Below are 21,715 nucleotides of genomic sequence, written 5' to 3'. Positions count from 1 at the left end.
AGAAAGGTATATAAAAGAAGTGCTGTCAGTGTTACCCTTTAAAACAGAGATTGGTTTGGTTCGGTCTTCCCCCTAACCTTCACTTTAACACGCCGCGCCATAGGAGTCCACTATGGCGGCGGCTTAAATCAATCAGCCGGTCAAAAGCTTCACTCTCGCACTGTTGTTGTGGCACTAACATCAATAATGGCTTCACTACAAGGACCATCAAACACTGGGAGGCCAATATGAACCAAAGACACACACACACACACACACACACACACACACACACACACACACACACACACACACACACACACACACACACACACACACACACACACACACACACACACACACACACACACACAACGTCATGATTTATACTGGTAAATTGGTATTTCTCTCGCCACGGAGTGCAAGGATAGCTGGTTTTATGTACCCAGAGACTGTGTGTGTGTGTGTGTGTGTGTGTGTGTGTGTGTGTGTGTGTGTGTGTGTGTGTGTGGTGAGAGTATCGCCTCGTTCAGCTCTGCACGACACCGCCACACGCACAGCAAAGCACATACTCCTACTCAATTATTTGATCCACTCTGGTGATGTCTGACGCACTCACCTCACGTACTACAGTGTTTTTACACGCTTTATTTTCTCATCAAAGGCTGCAAGTTACTAGTAAGGTTTTTATGATGTTTTCTTTGATAAATACTGCAAGATTTATATTATTAGTATAGTAAAAATGCGCTCACCTCACGTACTACAGTGTTCCTAAACGCTTTGTTCTATTCTATTGTTTTCAGAGGCTATATGTAGAGTTCTTATGATGTCTCTTCTCTCGATGTCACGGAATGTTTGTTGTTCTATCGCTAGAATCACTAAAAAAGCGCCACCTCACGTACCATGGTAGTCTTAAACGCTGTGTTCTCTTATTCAGACTATTTTGAAAGGTGGTAAAAGATTAATAGGATTCTCAAGCTTCTCTTCTGCCGATGCTGCAGAATACTTATTTTATCGCAGTCATTAAAAATATGCCCCATCACGTAATACATTATTCTTAAACGCTTCCTTCTCTCACCAGGACTGTTTTCTTATGATATCCTCCTCTCTCAGTGTTACGGGATCTTTGCCGTTTTTATCGCTAGAGTCGTGAAATAAAGCACCACCTTACTTACTATGGTATTTAATTCTTCTCTCAACAACACCATTTTTAAAGGCCATAAATGATAGTAGAGTTCTCAGTGTGTATTTTTTTTCTGTTAGTGTTGAAGGATCTTGTTATTTTATCAGTAGAATTAAGGAAATTCGCTCTCACCTCACGTACTGCAGGATTATTAAACTCTTTCTTCTTTTAACATGACTATTTTGAAAGAATACCAACTATTAATTAACAGTTCTTGTGATATTTTTACTTGTCCATTTTGCAAAGTTCTTGGTTTTCCATCACCAGGATTATAAAAACTCTTTGAAAGTCACAATAACTTCCTCTGCAGCCAGTTTAATGTACTAGAGGTAGAAACTCAATCGTTTGGGGCCATATTCTTATATGATATGATTTCTGATTAGGACTAATTTCAAAAGCTATAGGGATGATGAATTAAGTTACCTTCAATTTTTTTTTTTTCGTTTTGATGGTATATAATTATTTTTTTTCTATACTTTCATGAGAAACAAAAAGACTACTACAGCTTGTTAAAACTGATAAGGCGCAAAAATTATTAAGAATACGGGGCTTAGTGTGATGCAAGGACTCAAAAATAGAGAGAAAGAGAGAGAGAGAGAATGGGGCTCAGACGAAACCGACAGCATAAAGCTCTTGCAAGGACGACACGGGACAAAATCACTGTGGAGAAAACCCTCTTACTGGGGAAAGTAGGACAAAATCCCTAAACACAAAACCACCACTGAGGAATATTCACCCTAAGTTAAAGTGCAAAGTTTAAGAAAAAATTCTGACAAAAGTGAAAGAACAAAAAGAAAAAAAAAAATACTATAAATAATTTTGACGCTTTTCAGATTTTTTTAGTAGTGATAAAAATTTTGAATACTTCCATAATTAGACTAAGTAGGTGATAATTTTAAGATTTGTAGAAACCGAAAAAAAAAAAAAATGAATAAAAAAAAAAATAATAATAATGTTAACGACAGATACATAGACATGGAAATATGTAAGTAACTAATAAAGAAAATCACCACGACTCATAATTACATTGCAAGAAAAACGCCTTGATTTTGCTCCTTCTGTATTAAGTTAGTACAGAAATGGTTTAGTTTCGCGTCAGGCAGCAAAGGACAGTACGAGGTGAGGCGCCGCAAAGTGAGTCAGAGCATAGCAGAGCTTGACAGAGCAAAGCGGAGTTAGTATGCAGGTCCCCGCGGTGGTATAGGGCAGATCCAAACAATGCTGGCTAGTTTGCCTACTTAACGCACGCCGGAGGAACAAGGCACGGGTGTAGTAGCTTGCTTCCCAGCCAGTCTTTGCTCTTTAAACCCTGGCACCAGAAACACACACACACACACACACACACACACGTGTGTGTGTATTTACATAGTTGTATTTACCGATCTGTTGTATACATGACCTGACTTACATTCATGTGGTATTGTGTATGTGTATGTGCGGGAATTATGAGAGAGAGAGAGAGAGAGAGAGAGAGAGAGAGAGAGAGAGAGAGAGAGAGAGAGAGAGAGAGAGAGAGAGAGAGAGAGAGTGTTCAGAAGAGTGATAAAAAATACATATACGTTTCTTGTCTCGATATTCTTTAGGTATTTCTTGCACTCAGCTCCTTCACGCATGGGAGGAGAGTTTATTGAGCACGGGATCACAGAGCAAAGGAGATACTTATTGCTGTAAAAACACCTTCGCCAGCACTGCCCTAAAACTGAAGGAATAATGCAAGAATAAAGAAAAATAATAGCAGACATAAGAAGAACTAACGTAAGAAAAATTGATAGACAAACCTCACACATTGTTCTATTCACTGTAATAAAAGCACTGGTCCAACACTGCAGTAAAAAAAAAAATAAATAAAATGAAGAAATGATACGAGAATAACTAAGTATAATAAGAAACGTACGAATAAGGAATGTAAGGAACATCGTGATAGTAAAACCACGTAGATAATGCAAGAAAAATGTGGTTGATCAACACCTAGAAGAGAGAGAAAAAAAAAAAAAAAACTTCGATATTGTAATGAAAAGGTGGCCCATCGAACACCGTGATAAAAACTTAAGTAATAATGTTGCAAGAAATATAAGAGCAAACACAAAGATGATGATATAAGAAAAAAAAAAAACCGATATATAATAAACACTGCAGTAAAAATGTGGCTGCAAGAAAAGAAAAATGAAGAAGCAATACAAGAATCAGAAAATATAATATTAAAGAGATCAGTAAAGAAGAAAAAGCTTGGTAATGAAAACACGTGGATTAAACAGTGCGGGAAAAAACCCCCTCAAAATTACGATAAAACACAATTAAAAGCAATAATGTAAGAATGATAACTAAATATAATAACTTGTACGATGTAGGAAGAACATTAATATAAGGACAGCATGAAAGCATGTACATTATACATTGCAATAAAAAATATGGTCATCTGAGATTGTGATAAAAACAAAACTGATGAGTAATAATTAATAATTGTAACAGTTAGTAAGATAAAAGAAGAGTAACAAATATAAGAAAACCACGAGACAATGAAAGAATCACATTATGCACTACAATAAAAACGGTAACACTAAGATGATACAAAAAATAAACTCTTGATTTTGGAATAATAGCTAAATATAATACACTAACCTTTTTTATGTCAGAGAAATAGCTAATTAAGAAATAAAAAGCAGTCATACCGTATAAGCTTAACTTCTGGAAGACTGCACTGCAACTACGTTATGATTTTTCTTTGGGACATCAACGAAAGAAAGTAAATAATAAATGAATAGATGACGAAAAAAGCTCAATATTGGCTTGCGTCGTAGTGGTGCTGTCAGTGTTGTAGTAATCGCTTCAAGTACTTATAGGTATTGATGTGTACACTCCTTACGCCGCCAAAGCATGAAAGCACAGCACACTTGACCCACGACAGTCACGCTTAAGGAGCCTCTAGTTGTGTGACAGATAGAGCCATGCCAAACATCAGCGAGTTGGTCCTAGATCGATATTCTTAAACATTCTCTCTCTTAAAGACTGTTTTTCAAAGGCAACAGAGATTATATTAAGGATTTTCATGTGTGTTTTTTCCTTCTGACCGTGCAGGAATTTTATCAAATTATCATTAGAAACATGCAGTTACCTTTGACAATTCTAGTTACTTCCATTGGAGCATTTGTTAATTAGTCAAGGTAAGACACCGAGACGTTAAAAAAATATAAAGAGTAGTAGTCTCTCTTAAGAAGTATTTTTCACTTCATTGGCTGCAGAGATGATAATATGGTTTCTCATGTTTTTCCTACTGAAAACACAGAATCCTTGCTAAACTATCAGTAGAATACACGCCCTTGAAAACTCCAAAAACTTCCATTAGAGCCTGCCAAGACGCCAAAAAACGTGGGCACTCGTGTAAGATTTACAGTGGCTACAGAGATGATGATACGGGTTCTCATGAATGTTCTTCCTACTGACAGTGCAAAATACTTGTTATACTATCAGCAGAAACATTCAAACAACCTTGAAAGCTCTAATATCTTTCCCTAGAACTTTTTAGAATTAGTCGACTTTAATCCACCAAAACGTACTACTGTAGATTACTGGGCTCTCCTAACGACGGTTTTTCATTGGCTACAGAGATGACTGCAGGTTTTCTTGGCATAGTGTCAGTGTCGTCTCAGGTGTCGTCCCCATGAGTCCAAGTCTTAAAATAGCTTGTCTTTTTACTTGCTCCTTGCTTTCTTTGCCTCTCATAATGCTGCTAAAGTAAGCAGCCCTGCTCCTTTGTTCCCTCCTTGACAATGGCGAGAATATTATCTTCTTCTCTTTTATCCTTGATTCTTAATGCATTTTTTGCCGGTGTCCATGATGGTCTCGAAACATTATACTTGATTTTTAACTCGCTTAACTGCCATGTGGTGTTGAGTTTAGAATATATATATATATATATATATATATATATATATATATATATATATATATATATATATATATATATATATATATATATATATATATACCGTGAAGTAAAATATTCTTACTCTTCTTTTATTCCTCATTCAGCTGATTTACATGATAATCTCGTAACTTCATATTATTACATTACTCTTGATTTCTTAACTCATTTCAATGCTGTGGATCCTACTGAAGGTTTATAAAATGATGATGTGTAAATTCAGAGTATATTTTTTTTTTTTTATGTAGGAAGGACACTAGCCAAGAGCAACAAAAATCCAATAAAAAAAAGTCCCATAAAAGGGTCAAAGCAGTAGTCAAAAATTGATGAATAAGTGTCTTGAAACCTCCCTCTTGAAGGAATTCAAGTCATAGGAAGGTGGAAATACAGAAGCAGGCAGGGAGTTCCAGAGTTTACCAGAGAAAGGGATGAATGATTGAGAATACTGGTTAACTCTTGCGTTAGAGAGGTGGACAGAATAGGGGTGAGAGAAAGAAGAAAGTCTTGTGCAGCAAGGCCGCGGGAGGAGGGGAGGCATGCATTTAGGAAGATCAGAAGAGCAGTTATCATGGAAATAGCGGTAGAAGACAGCTAGATATGCAACATTGCGGCGGTGAGAGAGAGGCTGAAGACAGTCAGTTAGAGGAGAGGAGTTGATGAGACGAAAAGCTTTTGATTCCACCCTGTCTAGAAGAGCAGTATGAGTGGAACCCCCCAGACATGTGAAGCATACTCCATACATGGACGGATAAGGCCCTTGTACAGAGTTAGCAGCTGGTGGGGGGGATGAGAAAAACTGGCGGAGACGTCTCAGAACGACTAACTTCATAGAAGCTGTTTGAGCTAGAGATGAGATGTGAAGTTTCCAGTTCAGATTATTAGTAAAGGACAGACCGAGGATGTTCAGTGTAGAAGAGGGGGACAGTTGAGTGTCATTGAAGAAGAGGGAATAGTTGTCTGGAAGGTTGTGTCGAGTTGATAGATGGAGGAATTGAGTTTTTGAGGCATTGAACAATGCTAAGTTTGCTCTGCCCCAATCAGAAATTTTAGAAACATCAGAAGTCAAGCTTTCTGTGGCTTCCCTGCGTGAAATGTTTACTTCCTGAAGGGTTGGACGTCTATGAAAAGACGTGGAAAAGTGCAGGGTGGTATCATCAGTTTGGTTTGGTTTAGATCATTAATGAATAATAAGAAGAGAGTGGGTGACAGGACAGAACCCTGAGGAACACCACTGTAATAGATTTAGGAGAAGAACAGTGACCGTCTACCATAGCAACAATAGAACGGTCAGAAAGGGAACTTGAGATGAAGTTACAGAGAAAAGGATAGAAGCCGTAGAAGTGTAGTTTGGAAATCAAAGCTTTGTGCCAGACTCTATCAAAAGCTTTTGATATGTCCAAGGCAATAGCAAAAATTTCACCAAAATCTCTAAAAGAGGATGACCAAGACTCAGTAAGGAAAGCCAGAAGATCACCAGTAGAGCGGCCTTGACGAAACCCGTACTGGCGATCAGATAGAAGATTGTGAAGTGATAAATGTTTAAGAATCTTCCTGTTGAGGATAAATTCAAAAACTTTAGATAGGCAGGAAATTAAATCAATTGGACCATAGTTTGAGGGATTAGAACGGTCATCCTTTTTAGGAATAGGTTGAATGTAGGCAAACTTCCAGCAAGAAGGAAAGGTAGATGTTGACAGACAGAGCTGAAAGAGTTTGACTAGAAAAGGTGCAAGCACGGAGGCATAGTTTCGGAGAACAATAGGAGGGACCCCATCAAGTCCATAAGCCTTCCGAGGGTTTAGGCCAGCGAGGGCATGGAAAACATCATTGCGAAGAATTCTAATAGGTGGCATGAAGTAGTCAGAGGGTGGAGAAGAGGGAGGAACAAGCCCAGAATCGTCCAAGGTAGAGTTTTTAGCAAAGGTATGTGCGAAGAGTTCAGCTTAGGGGGATCCTGAGGAGGGATTGGAGCGATAGGACAAGATACAGATATGAGATTGTGATCGGAGGAGCCCAACGGAGAAGAAAGGATGACAGCATAAGCAGAAGGATTAGAGGTCAGGAAAAGGTCAAGAATGTTGGGCGTATCTCCAAGACGGTCAGGAATGCGATTAGGGTGTTGCACCAATTGCTCTAGGTCGTGGAGGATAGCAAAGTTGAAGGCTAGTTCACCAGGATGGTCAGTGAAAGGAGAGGAAAGCCAAAGTTGGTGGTGAACATTGAAGTCTCCAAGAATGGAGATCTCTGCAAAAGGGAAAAGGGTCAGAATATGCTCCACTTTGGAAGTTAAGTAGTCAAAGAATTTCTTGTAGTCAGAGGAGTTAGGTGAAAGGTATACAGCACAGATAAATTTAGTTTGAGAGTGACTCTGTAGTCGTAGCCAGATGGTGGAAAACTCGGAAGATTCAAGAGCGTGGGTACGAGAGCAGGTTAAGTCATTGTGCACCTAAACGCAGCATCCAGCTTTGGATCGAAAATGAGGATAGAGAAAGTAGGAGGGAACAGAAAAGGGGCTACTGTCAGTTGCCTCAGACACCTGAGTTTCTGTGAGGAAAAGAAGATGAGGTTGAGAAGAGGAGAGATGGTGTTCTACAGATTGAAAATTAGATCTTAGACCGCGAATGTTGCAGAAATTAATGACGAAAAAGTTGAGGCGGGTGTCAAGACACTTAGGGTCGTCGACAGAAAGGCAGTCCGACGTGGGGACATTTATGGTCCCCTTCCCAGATGGGGACTCCTAGGCTGGTGTAGGAGTCTCCATGATGATTTTGAAATTTTTGAGTGAAGGGTGTGTGTGTGTTATTAGGTGCTTGTAATTTTGTTTGGAGGAAGAGAGTTGTCTTTAGAGGGCAGGCTGTGACTGTCCCCTTGTGTTGTGAGACACAAAGGGAAACGTTCAGTGAGGTCACAGCTGGGTTTAATGATAAGTTCACATCACCCCCTGAACTGTGCTTTAGACCTCACTGGGAGTAATTATCGTTTTGGCAGGTGTCTACTGCCTCCTCCTCCATGAGACGAAATTTTGTTCACCCTCTTCTATTCCCAATTTTCAATATATGTTCAGCTGGTTTCCATGATAGTCCCGTAACATTTAGCCGTCATAAATTCTTTTTCTTTTTCTTCTATAATTCCTCGTCAAGCTTTATGAAATAGTGGAGTAAGTGTAGAGCATATAACATGAGAAAAAATGAAATGAAAACAGTCCTAATTTGAGAAGAATAAAAAGAGGTAATAGGGAAGAAAGATAATAAAAAAATGGAATGCAAAGGTAATATAAAACAGCCTTGATCAGTCTCCCCCATAAAAGTCGACATAAAGATGGAGGAGGAGCAGATAACCTTTTTACGATTATATATACAGGAAAAGCCAATCAGAGGAACATGATACGAATATAAAGAGAGAGAGAAAAAAAAAAGTGATGTTCAACCGACCTACTGACTGACATACTGACTTGATTGAATACGCAACAACAAAGAAATCACCAAACGCTCACATACCAACGTGAGACCAGACGTATTGTAAGATGTAAGAGTAAGCACAGGCGGAGTAATGTATAACTCGCTGCCTTCTCTCCTTCTCTTGTGTTATCGAAGGCACGAAGAGTATTAGTAGCGGAGCCTTTTATCGGTCCGGGGGGGATGGGGGGTGGTCGGTGTTGGCCGGCAGTGAAACCTTTGCTATTGGGGGAAGTATATCTTGTTTCCTTTTCCGTCCTTCTTTCCTTCCTTTCACTTCCTTCCTTCCTTCCTTCCTTCCTTGCTTCCTCTCCGCCCCATTAATGTTGGTATTCCTTTTATTCAATTCTTATTTATCTTTATTCCCTTTCTTTCTGATTATTGGTGTTATTCCTTTTGTTCCTTTCCTTCTTCCTTTTATTTTTTTTTCCATTTTCTCTTTTCACTTTCTCTCATATTCTTCCTCCCTTGTGAGTTGCTATTTCTTATTTCCTTCTCGTTTCTTGCTTTATTCTTTTGTTTCCTTCGTTTCTTTTTATATATCATTTTGTCTTTTTCTTTCGTTCGTTTATTCGTTCGATCGTTCTTTCGCTCCCTTTCTTCATTCCTCCTTCCCCCTCCCCCACCCCCTCTCTCTCTCTCTCTCTCTCTCTCTCTCTCTCTCTCTCTCTCTCTCTCTCTCTCTCTCTCTCTCTCTCTCTCTCATTCCTTCCTTCCTTCCTTCCTTCCTTCCTTCCTTCCTTCCTTCCTTCCTTCCTTCCTTCCTTTAATCCATTTATTTTACTCCCCTTCCCTCCCTCTCCAACCCTAAGCTATCCTACCCTTCCTCCTTTCGTTTCAGAAATCAACTTCTCTTACTCCCTTCTTCCTTCTCTCTCCCTTGCTCTCTCTTCCTCTCATTTCCTTTCTCTCCTCCCTCGCTTTTATATCCTATCCCTCCCTTCCTTCCTTTCTTAAATCAACTTCTCGTATCCCTTTCCTCCCTCTCCATTCTTTCTTAAATTGTCTTCGTTTCTTTTCTGTGTATGTGTGTTTGTGTTTGTTTACCTCTCTCTCTCTCTCTCTCTCTCTCTCTCTCTCTCTCTCTCTCTCTCTCTCTCTCTCTCTCTCTCTCTCTCTCTCTCTCTCTCTCTCTCTCTCTCTCTCTCTCTCTCCAAAACATACCTCTCCTGCCTCTAGTTTCTCTATTTCCAGCGTTTCTCATATGAACACACACTCCACTCAGCCGTGCCTTTCCTTGTTCTATATATTTCAACCGCAGCCTCTTTTTTTCCACACTCCCCTAAAGCTTGTGTGCGACCACCACTACCACCATCACCGCCGCCGCCGCCGCCGCTACCACCACTACTACTTTTATTTCATGCAATAACCTTGTTGCACCACCACCCTTAAGCCGCCTCTTGAAGCACTTTTACCCTTTTCTCCCTCTCTAGTTTTTATTTTCTCTTTGTTTTTTGTTTTGTTTTTGTTTCTTGTTCTTACTGTTATTGTTCTTGTTCCTTTTCCTCCTCCTCCTCCTCTACAGCGTATAATCTGTTGTAATTGTTAAACTTATTATTTACATATACTTTGAAACGTGATTTACCGTTTGGTTTACTGAAATAAAAAAAAAAAAAACGTGTTTTCAGCGATATTATGTTTAATCAAAGGATGTTGATTTACAGAGACGAATGGCTTACCTCAGTCACACGCACATATTTTCCATAAAACAGTAATTTCAAATGACTAACAAGAAGTAATAATTTATTACAATTATTACTGGACCTTCAATCGAAACGTAAGAATTTTTTTTTCATTATATGTCGAGAAGTCTAGCTCAGGATACGAGAGAGAGAGAGAGAGAGAGAGAGAGAGAGAGAGAGAGAGAGAGAGAGAGAGAGAGAGAGAGAGAGAGAGAGAGAGAGAGTTACCTTACCTTACCTTAACTACCCTAACTTAAGGTATACCTTATCTTACTTCATCCAAACCTAACCAAATCACACCTCCACATTGTCCGTTACCACCTTCCCCTTACCCAATACCACCTCCCTCTTACACAGTACCCATCAGCATTACCGTTATTACCCATTATTATTACCATTATCCCTTACTCAGGCCCGAATTCTGAAACGCCCTACTCTCTCTCATCACGACTATTTCCAAAGGCCACACATGATTAACCGGGTTCTCGAGAGTGTTTCTCCAGTTAAGAATGTAGAAATCTTGTTAATTCGACACAGTAACTATGAAATCACTCTTAAAAATCTGTGTAACTTGAATTAGAGGTTTTTAAATTTAATGGAGATGCGGTTAGAAGTGTTTCAGAATATGGCACCCAGTTTCACTACCACGTACCTCCTTTCACTGCGATATGCAACAATTCATAGCACTAAGAGCATTGCATGAGGTCTTTAAGCACACATAAGAAAAAAGAGGGCATCAAAAAGGATGGATTTTGCAAGTCTTAGCCAGTACATTGTTTAGAGGTGGCTATAGAACAAGAGAAGACGTCTCAGAGTGGTTAGTGATAAGAAAGGTTTACTAGATAGGAGAGATTTATCTTTTTTCTGTGTAAGAGCAGCACTATTCAAGGGGGGGAAAGATAAGTAAAAAAAATGCCCAAAACAATCCTCGAACCTTCCTCTTAAAAAGAAATTCATGTCACAGGAAGGAGGAGATACAGAAGCAGACAGGGAGTTCCAGAGTTTACCAGAAAAAGGGATGAATGATTGAAAATACTGGTTAACTCTTGTATTAGAAAAGTGGACAGAATAGGGGTGAGAGAAAGTAGAAAGTCTTATGCAGCATAGGCGCGAGAAGAGGGAAGGCATATAGTTAGCAAGATCAGAAGAACCGGTATGTCCTCCATTACCTTGAGGTCGACGCCGCCCCTCGGGGAGTTGTAGTCGATAAGGCTGGTGTCATGGTACCAGTACACGAGGGTGGAGGGCTTCCGTGCCGAGGTAACCAGGCAAGTGAGGGTGAGAGACGAGCCTTCCTCAATGTACCTCTCGCGGAGTCCAAGGATCTCCACCCGAAGCTTGCCTGGGGGAGAAGGAATGAAGTGATTTAGTGAGTGAATGAGTAAGTTAGTGATTTACAGAAACGTTAATTGATTTTTTTTACATGAGAGTTCAGGCCAAAAGTAATAAAAAACTTGTAGAAAAATCCCTGTGGAATAGAAATCCAACTGAGAGAAGGAAAGTGAGCACCAGAAGCTATCACGGACTAATACGTGGAGGCATGACAGCTTGCAGCGTCCTTACTTTTACGTTTTTGTTCTTATATTCTTGCCAGGGAGAGGAGGAAAGAGTGATTGAGTGAATAAGTGATCGAACCTTCTTGTCTGGGAAAGGAGAAAATTAAGCGATTGATTGAATGAATGAGTAAGGACGTAAATACCTAAAGCTTGCCCGGAGGAAAGAAAGTGAGTAAATGATTCATAGAGTGAGTGAGTGAGTGAGTGAGTGAGTGAGTGCCTGGGAAAGAAATATTAGTGATTGAATGAATAAGGTAGTGATGACTGAGTGACGGGGTAACGTGCTAATTGACTGAATGATTCGTCTTTTTTACGTAACACGGTTTCTGGTGAAGGACAACGAAATGAAAAAAAAAAATATTGCTGATTGATTGATGAAGTGAATAGAAAGATAGTAATTGACTGATTTGCGAAAGATAATTACGATTGATGGACTGATTAATGGTGGTGATTGAGAGATGATGATGTTTAGGTGACAAGGAAAATGATGATGATGATGATAAATTGCGGTAAAAATACTTTGGAAGAAAAATACTATTGCATCTTTTTACCTAACAAAAAACAACTATTACTACTATTACTTTTTTTCATTTATTTATTTTTTTTTCTAATACTGCTACTGATACCTCCACCACATGTTCATTCACGGATCACAAAGAGGCTTTCATGAGTTGGAGGTAATTATCCCCAACCCTACTGAAGATAATGACTGTAATATTCAACTATATACATACTATTTTTAGCTACTACTTAAAATCTCCATACAAAGTTTCGCTTAATATTCTACTACTACTACTACTACTACTACTACTACTACTACTACTACTACTACTACATGAAAGACCAAAAGGACAAAAGCGCGGAGAAAAAAAAAGGAGCAAGAGAATAAATTACAAAATAGGACGTGAGATAGGAAGATAAAGGAGGAAGAAGGAAGGAAGACAAAGGAGGAAGGAAGGAAGGAAGGAAGGAAGGTAAATGAAAGGAATACATTGTAGATCATCGTTAAGATACTCGCCTGCCTTATTTTGCTGGCATGTTATTTGTTGCGCTCTCTCTCTCTCTCTCTCTCTCTCTCTCTCTCTCTCTCCTCTCTCTCTCTTCCTCTCTCTCTCTCTCTCTCATCTCTCTCTCTCTCTCTCATCTCTCCTCTCTCTCTCATCTCTCTCTCTCTCTCTCTCTCTCTCTCTCTCTGCTGGCACGCATGGCTCCCAGTAAATGCAAGTATAAATAATTCTCGTATTTTTATGACACTTCAGAGAGAAACACACACACACACACACTCACACACACACACACACACACACACACACACACACACACACACACACACACACACACACACACACACACACACACACACACAGACAAAGAAGGAAGATATATTCCCTTTAATCCTTCAACGTGTGAATTATTCCTATGTATCTGATTTATTGACAGGGAAAAATAAAGTAAAATAAATGAGTTAACAATTTGCAGAGAGAGAAAGAGGAGAGAGAGAGAGAGAGAGAGAGAGAGAGAGAGAGAGAGAGAGAGAGAGAGAGAGAGAGAGAGAGAGAATATTGAATTTCTATATTAGAGAGATGGATAGAAGTTGGGACGTCTTATTGAGTTAAAGCAAATGAAGTAACTGAATGATTCTATAATTTAAAGAGAGAGAGAGAGAGAGAGAGAGAGAGAGAGAGAGAGAGAGAGAGAGAGAGAGAGAGAGAGAGAGAGAGAGAGAGAATCTAATTCCCACATGAAGGAATTGATAAAGCAAGTAAAAGAAAGTCAAATACTTAAATGATTCCATAATTTATAAACAGGTAGAGAGGAAAGAAAGTGGAGTGGAGTGGAGTGGAGTAAGCCCGAATGATGCAGACAGAATGAGTGAGTGGGTGAGTAAGAGTAAGAGAGTGAGTGAATGAGTGGATTGGAAGAGAGTGTCTGGAGTGGAGTGGAAGGCAACTGCGAGAGAAGAGAAGCGGAGCGGAGTGGATCGGTATCGGGATTGTTAGTGGAGTGGGAGCGGAGTGGAATTGAAACAGAGAGGAGTAGGAGGTAAGTTGAAGCAAGTTAGAGCGCAGAGGTATTGGGACAAAATGGAGTGGAGTAGACTGGAGTGGAGTGGAGTTGACTGGACTGGACTGGACTGGACTGGACTGGAGCTAAGTGGAATGGAGCGGAGCGTCCTATTTTCTTCCCTCGTTGCTCTCTCTCTCTCTCTCTCTCTCTCTCTCTCTCTCTCTCTCTCTCTCTCTCATCTCTCTCTCTCTCTCTCTCTCTCTCTCTCTCTCTCTCTCTCTCTCTCTCTCCCCAACACACATGTCCTTTGTTAACAAGTGGTTGAGGTTCAGGTTCATCAGCCTCACTACACGTCGCTCCCTTGTCGAGAATCCTGAGGCAAGAGGTGCGTTGAAATATTATCCATACAATACGAGTCTTTGCGGAAAGTAAATGCTGCATATTTCACTCAGTCCTACCCTTTAAACCTTATAGGGATTAAAAGATTAGTATTTTTGCCAATAATCTGAGTTATTCTGCGGGTCTCAATCTCCCTAGAGGCTTTGGAATTTCGTTTTCTCGGGAACTGGTGACCTAAACTGCTCGTGTGTGGCTGAGGGGAGCTGTTAATAATGCCAAGCTGTGTCTGTGTTGTGTGGGATGGGTAGTGTTCGCGTTGTGTTTGCTTATGGCTTGTCCAGAGAGAGAGAGAGAGAGAGAGAGAGAGAGAGAGAGAGAGAGAGAGAGAGAGAGAGAGAGAGAGAGAGAGAGAGAGGCTTATGGCTTGTCCAGAGAGAGAGAGAGAGAGAGAGAGAGAGAGAGAGAGAGAGAGAGAGAGAGAGAGGAGAGAGAGAGAGAGAGAGAGAGGTATCAACTAAATGTGTAAGTATCAGTAATATTCGCTAACCTTAAGATAATTTTCAAAAGATATATCGAAGACATTCTTGAATAATATAGCTTTCTCATTATACAGAAGAAATTATAAATAGAATACTGGGAATGTCAGAGAGAGAGAGAGAGAGAGAGAGAGAGAGAGAGAGAGAGAGAGAGAGAGAGAGAGAGAGAGAGAGAGAGAGAGAGAGAGAATGTGTGTGTGTGTGTGTGTGAATCCAACAACTAGTCACTCAGCGCCTCTCTCACTCTCCCTCTCCGTCTCCCCCCCCCTCTCTCTCTCTCTCTCTCTCTCTCTCTCTCTCTCTCTCTCTCTCTCTCTCTCTCATCTCTCCTCTCTCTCTCTCTCTCTCTCTCTCTCTCTCTCTCTCTCTCTCTCTCTCTCTCTCTCTCACTGCCTGGTGTTGGGTTTAAAATGAATATTACCGCACCGTGAGAACCCATTACATAAAGCTGAGCCTACACTAACTTGAACCTTTGCCTTGCCTTGCATTTCCTTGCCCTCACTTTGCATATCCCTTGAAATTTTCTCACCTATCCATTTCCCTATTCTTTCTCTCACTTTCTTTCTAGATTCATGTTTTTTTTTTTTTATGCATATTGGTACTTTGAGTTTTTTTCCAATTTTGTTTTTCATTCAAGTTTTCATTATAAGTTTTACTCCTTATCCGTATCATTATTTCCTTTTTTTTCTATTCCCATGTAGGTTAACTTTTCTCTCCACCTGCTAGCACTTACTTCCCAACTCTTTTTCAACCTTATCTATTCTATTTCCTCCATGTCCTACCTTTGTGCACTATTCTTCCATGATCTTTTAACATTATTGTTTTTCTACTTCCATCTTCATATTGTGGTTTTCTAATTCAGTTATTGTTTCCATTCCTACTTGAAATTGTCGTCATTTCTGTCATCTGGCACTATATTTTTTTTCCTTTCGTATCTTCGTACATATTTTTTTATCCCTATTTACCTATACTGTTTCTTTGCTCTATTCTTGAAACACTTTTTTTTTTTCGTTTCTGTCTATACGAGCTTTTTTTTCCCATCATCTACTTACATTATTCTTCTATTTCTGCGCTCATGCTTTAGCTTTCTTTTCTACCCACATTAATTTTTTCATCCTCATCTACACATGCTCTCTTACACTTCCTATGTACAAAGTTCTTTTTTTCATTTCTCATCTACATATACTACCTTTCTCTGCCTCTAATCTGCCACTACCATATTTTCTTTCTTTCTTCTACTTACACACAATTTATTTCCACAACTAATTTCCATATTTTCCCCACTCTTATAATCTAGTCACTCCTTCGCCTACCACCAATCACCTCCCCTTATAACATTTACAGTACAGTCTCGAGTGACAATAAAAAAAAAAAAGGTTAATTTACTTAGCATTAGAGACTCCATGCCCCATTAAACACTTGTACTGGTGTTGTAAGAGTTTCCACTTCTTAATTCTGATTAGTTATGGCCGGACCCAAATATATCTTAAGCGTGATATAGGTAATTGGGTTCGTAAGGGAGATTTTAATAGGAGGGTACGACTTAACTCAAGCGGTGGGACGGAACTGAGCTGCCTGTTAAGAAGGGACATGTGTGGGTGGCAAGAAGGGAGAAAATAGAGTGGAGGTAAGAGAGGGGAGGTATGGGGAAGGGAGAAAGAGGAGAGTGAAAATAAAAGAAACTAGTGAGAAAATAAGTTAAGGAATATGAAAGAAAGAGAAGAAAGAAAAGTAGTAGGAAGGAAGGGAGACAGACGGAGGTAGAGAGGAAGGAGAGGAAGAGGGGAAAAAAGAATCAAAAGAAAAAAATATGGAAGAAATGTAAATTATGGAAAAGAAAGTGACACGGGAGTATTGAGAGAGAGAGAGAGAGAGAGAGAGAGAGAGAGAGAGAGGAGAGAGAGAGAGAGAGAGAGAGAGAGAGAGAGAGAGAGAGGAGAGAGAGCGCATCACTTAATATATCACTCCCAGAAAGAAATAATAAAAAAATAGAATTCCCACATTACACATAAAGCTACCTTGCAAGAATTGAGACAAATTCAGTAAAGCAAATGAGAATTTTCTATACGACAAAACTTAGAGAAACTTCACACCGGACACCAGCAATAGAACACATTATATTTTAAGCTCTCGTTTCATCCTCTATTCTCAACCAGACACATAAAATATAATTCAAGATCACACTGTAAATTCTCTCGTAGGCTAATTTCGTCTCAGGCATTTTGTTAAATTAAAGCTATTAATCAGGATAATTTTGGGTTAAATAATATTCATTGCCATTAGGTAAATTGCATTCCCTTTGAATTTGTCTCCATGTGGGATTATCTGTCCAGACAATTATTCTTCAGTGGTTCAGTGTAATCTGTGGTGATTCATCCTGTTAGCTGGGTCAGTGTGTGTGTGTGTGTGTGTGTGTGTGTGTGTGTGTGTGTGTGTGTGTGTGTGCACTTTGTTTTTGGGTAATGTTTGAGTGAAGGCGGCTGTGTTGCTGCACATGTAGAGCTTGAAAGTGAGAGATTTTGTGCAGTCTGTTTCATTATCTTTATACTTGTCAGTTGAATGATTAGTGTAATGAGTGGTTAATGAAAAAAAATACCCTTTCACTCACTCACTCATTTATTTATTAATTTATTTATCTATTCATTCATTCATTTACTTCATGTATTCAGTCAATCAGTCGATGAATCAGTTAATATCCATCTCTCTATCTGTCTGTCTGTTTGTCTGTCTGTCTATCCGTCCATCTATCAAATATCCATCTACTAATCTCAACTAACCTTCCATCCATTTCAAACAACCATACATTTCTCCACCTATCTGTATCTCTCTACCAATACACGCTCCACCTATCTGTCTATATGTTTATTCATGCATTCATACATCTCTTCATCATCCCAAACATCCCTCCACTTCTCTTTCTATACTTATCTGCCCACTGTGTATCGTAGTAGCCCTCTCATCATCAGTCCATCCATACATCCCTCCACTACTATACTCTCCCCAGCACTCCACAACATTCATCTACATCTGTCCAGGACTATACACGAACACCTCAGGTCTCGGGGTGTCTGTGGCGATGAGGAAAAGTGACGCTATGGATAAATAACTCGGCGCCAGAGGGTCCTGTGCATTGATTCAATTACAGCAGGTCCTTCCGGCGTCACGAGAGAGAAGGATAAGAAGTCGCCCGTGCTTTTTGTGTATACTAATTCAATTATAGAAAGGCAATAGTCCGTGCAATGATTTCGGTAAGGGAGTGAGACTGGTTGTGTGTGTGTGTGTGTGTGTGTGTGTTTCTCCGTTCTTTTTTATGTAGTTATTTGTTTTATGTGTGAATTTGAACCGTATATGAGTGTACTGTATAAAAGTATAGGTTATTTATATTGTATAATGTGTGTTCGTGGTACAAAATATATCAGTAACTACTATTTCGATGTGTGTGTGTATGTGTGTATGTGTGTGTGTGTGTGTGTGTGTGTGTGTGTGTGTGTGTGTGTGTGTGTGTGTGTGTGTGTGTGTGTGTCTCTGTCTGTCTGTCTGTCTGTCTGTCTGTCTGTCTGTCCGTCTGAGGGGGCAGGGACAGATTAAGAGAGAGAGAGAGAGAGAGAGAGAGAGAGAGAGAGAGAGAGAGAGAGAGAGAGAGAGAGAGAGAGAGAGAGAGAGAGAGAGACGATATGCACGGTGCATTAGTAATGTAATTAAATTTGTCATATTTATATTTCTTAAAACTGTGTGTGTGTGTGTGTGTGTGTGTGTGTGTGTGTGTGTGTGTGTGTGTGTGTTTCAAGTAAGAATATTTCACCAGAGTAGCTACGTGTAGTGATGGTGGTGGTGGTGCTGTAGTGGTTGAGATGGTGGTGGTACGTAGCTCAGCATCTCACTTACAGCCCCTCACCTCTCTTGCTTTCCCTGTCGCGTGTCTACATTTTTTTTTTCCATGTATTATTTATTCCCAACTTTCTGGCAAACATCACTTCGCACTTTGGTTTTTAGATGAGGGAAGGAAACCAGGTCACCACCACCACCACCACCACCACCACCACCACCACCACCACCACCACCACCAATCCAATATTTTTTTTTTTTTTTTAACTTAAAGGCGAGAAAAGAGTTCCAACAAAGACATCGTCCACGAGAGAAGGAAAAATTTGTGAAGTAAATCCCTTGACCGTGACCTGATTTTTTTTTTGTGTAGACTTGAAGCAAATGACGGGATCAGAGAGAGAGAGAGAGAGAGAGAGAGAGAGAGAGAGAGAGAGAGAGAGAGAGAGAGAGAGAGAGAGAGAGAGAGAGAAATTTACGAAACATATATTTAAGCAATATTTTTTGTATTCAGTGCTTCTTCTTCTTCTTCTTCTTCTTCTTCTTCTTCTTCTTCTTCTTCTTCTTCTCCTTCTTCTTCTTCTTCTTTTTCTGCTTCTGCTTCTGCTTCTGCTTCTGCTTCTTTTTTTTTTTTCTTCTTCTTCTTCTTGATTTTTACATCGACTTTTTCCTTATTTCTACAGTGGTATTTGTTAGCCAACTAAAATACAGTTGGTGGCAGCAATGGGATTTATTGCTGTTAATTGTTAACTGCTTTAATGGTGAGCTGTCACTTGCTTCACTGTGTACTGTTGTGTTCAAGGATAAAGGCAACACAACATAATGAGTTTTTTACATCAACTTTTAGTTTTTATTTCCACAAGTGTTATTTATTTGCCCATGAAAATACAATTGATGGAAGTGGTAGAACTTATTGATCATGGTTTTGGGAAAAAAAAATGTAACCATGAATTTTTACACATTTTTTTTCTCTTATCAGCAAGACTGTCTACTAGAATACAGTTGTGCGAGCGGTGGGATTAATTACTGTATGGTTTCTCTCCCGAGTTTTCATAACGAGTTGTCATTTCGATCCCTTTTTCATGTTTGACTTTAGGGGAAAAATAACTCTATATTATGATTTTTTAAAATTTTTTTTCTTATTTCTGCAAGACAGTTTAGTTGTCCAACAGAACACAATTGGTGCCAGCGGTTGATTTATTGACATGGGTTTCTCTGAGTCTCAGTGATGAGATGCCATTTCCTCTTTTGTGTAGTTTTGACTCGAGGAAAAAAGTAATATCGCATTAATGTACTTTACATGCACGTTATATAGTAAACAATGAAATGTTACTATTCTACACTGGTACTAGTCAGAGAGAGAGAGAGAGAGAGAGAGAGAGAGAGAGAGAGAGAGAGAGAGAGAGAGAGAGAGAGAGAGAGAGACTGACTGACTTACCGTCTTTAGTGGAGGCTGTGTTGTTTGCGACGAATACTTTGGTTTGAGTCACCACGCGATGAGGATCTGAAGGAGATAGAGAGTCATTGACTTGGTGAGACGGACAAACACAGACAGACAACCCGACAGATAGAGCAGTGATGTGGGAGAAAGGACAGAGAGATAGTGAGAACAGCGGTATTGTAGAAAAATGGATGAAAATTAATAAAAGTAAAAGATGAAAGAGGGACGAGGCGTTGACGCTGCGAGACAGACAGACAGATAAACAGAGACAGACAGACGGACAGAGAGAATAATATTGGAGAGTGGACTGAGATAGAAAGTAGCGATAGGGGGAAATGGATGAAAATAAGTAAAGGTAAGGAATGAGAGAGGGATGGAAAGGAAAAAGGATGCAGAGAATGAGGAATAGATAACCACGCCGAGACAGACAAACAGGTAAACAGACAGACAGACAAACACACAGAATAGATAGATATATTTTTTTAGAGAATTTATAGAATGAAAGAAATAAGAAATGTGGAAATAAGATCCAAATAAGTGAAAGATGAAGGAATGATGAATGTGAAATAGGGTAAGTAGGAAATAAAGATTAGGTTAGAATGAGAAGGGAAATTAATAAGGGGATGAAAAAATGGGAGAAGAGTAAAAAAAAGAACAAGAAAAAAATGTTAATGAATTAGGAAGAGTTAGAAGAATAAAGATGAAGAAGGATGATAAAAGAGGAAAGGCGAGAATAAAGGGTAAGAATAAAGAAACAGGAGTTAGTGAATAAAAGAGAGATAGAGAAGTGAAGATGAGAAAAGAAGGTTAAGAGAGATGAGAGAGAGAAAAATGAACGAACAAAAGGAAGAAAATAAGAAAGCAGGAATATGTTAGATGAGAAAAAAGATAAAGAATAAGAATAAAAAGATAATTCAAGACGGCAAAGAAGAAGGAAGCCGTAAAAATAAGGAAGGAAAGCAGCAGAAAATAACAAAAGAGTAAAAAAGAAGTAGAGAGCAGAGGGAGAATAAGGAAAGAGAATAAGGAAAAACGAAAGTAAGGAGAAAAGGATAAGGAAGAATTTGGGAGAAAGATGCAAAAAGAGAGAAGAATAAAGAAAAAAAAGAAGGAAGAGAAGTGTAAAGAGAAGAGAAAATGAAAGAAATAATAAGGAAGGGAAAGAGAATAAAGAAGGAACAATAAAGAAGGTTAAGGGAGAAACATATAAAGAGAAGAGATAATAAAGAAGGAAGGATGGCATAACAAGAGAGAAAAGGTTGGAAGAAAAAGGAATGATAAAGGAGAATAATAAGAAGAGAAAAAGAGAAGAATAGGGAAGAATAAAAAGAAAGAAGACTAGAAGATTTAGTATGAGAAAGTGCTAGAGGGAATGAATGAAGGAAGGAAGGAAGGAAGGAGTTGGAGTGAATGAAGGGAGACAGGGAAGTGGGGAGGGAGGGGAGTTAAATAAAAGTGCCGGTGGTGAGTAGCGGTTGGTGTGGTGACTCCAGTGTTGGTGGCGGCAGGTGTGTGAGACAGATGTGGGGCGAGTGTTGCTTTTCATGACCCCTTGAGAGAGAGAGAGAGAGAGAGAGAGAGAGAGAGAGAGAGAGAGAGAGAGAGAGAGAGAGAGAGAGAGAGAGAGAGAGAGAGAGAGAGCTGTCATGGGAAATTTTAAAAAATCCTGCTTGACAAACGAAATTGAGAGAGAGAGAGAGAGAGAGAGAGAGAGAGAGAGAGAGAGAGAGAGAGAGAGAGAGAGAGAGAGAGAGAGCGCAGGAGGCAATAAGAGAATAGGAAGAGGAGGAGCA

At 39.5% G+C, this 21,715-nt stretch overlaps 1 protein-coding gene across 2 annotated transcripts in view; it reads right to left on the bottom strand.

Moving 5' to 3' along the window:
* LOC135113243 (zwei Ig domain protein zig-8-like) overlaps nt 1–21,715 on the bottom strand; it is a 75,206-nt gene that overhangs the window by 13,240 nt on the left and 40,251 nt on the right. The window contains exons 4-5 of one of the 2 annotated variants that reach the window (XM_064028427.1): nt 19,920–19,985; nt 11,391–11,563 (exon numbers count right to left, since the gene is read on the bottom strand). In XM_064028427.1, the coding sequence (XP_063884497.1) occupies nt 11,391–11,563; nt 19,920–19,985 (239 nt within the window). Of the gene's footprint in view, nt 1–11,214; nt 11,564–19,919; nt 19,986–21,715 lie in introns of those variants that run through there. The other variant, XM_064028428.1, reaches the window with a different exon arrangement.

Source organism: Scylla paramamosain, chromosome 25 (genome assembly GCF_035594125.1).
Source record: "Scylla paramamosain isolate STU-SP2022 chromosome 25, ASM3559412v1, whole genome shotgun sequence".
Lineage (NCBI taxonomy): Eukaryota > Metazoa > Arthropoda > Malacostraca > Decapoda > Portunidae > Scylla > Scylla paramamosain.
The sequence above is the reverse complement of the archived record's forward strand: the minus strand, read 5'-3'. Positions and strand labels throughout refer to the sequence as shown.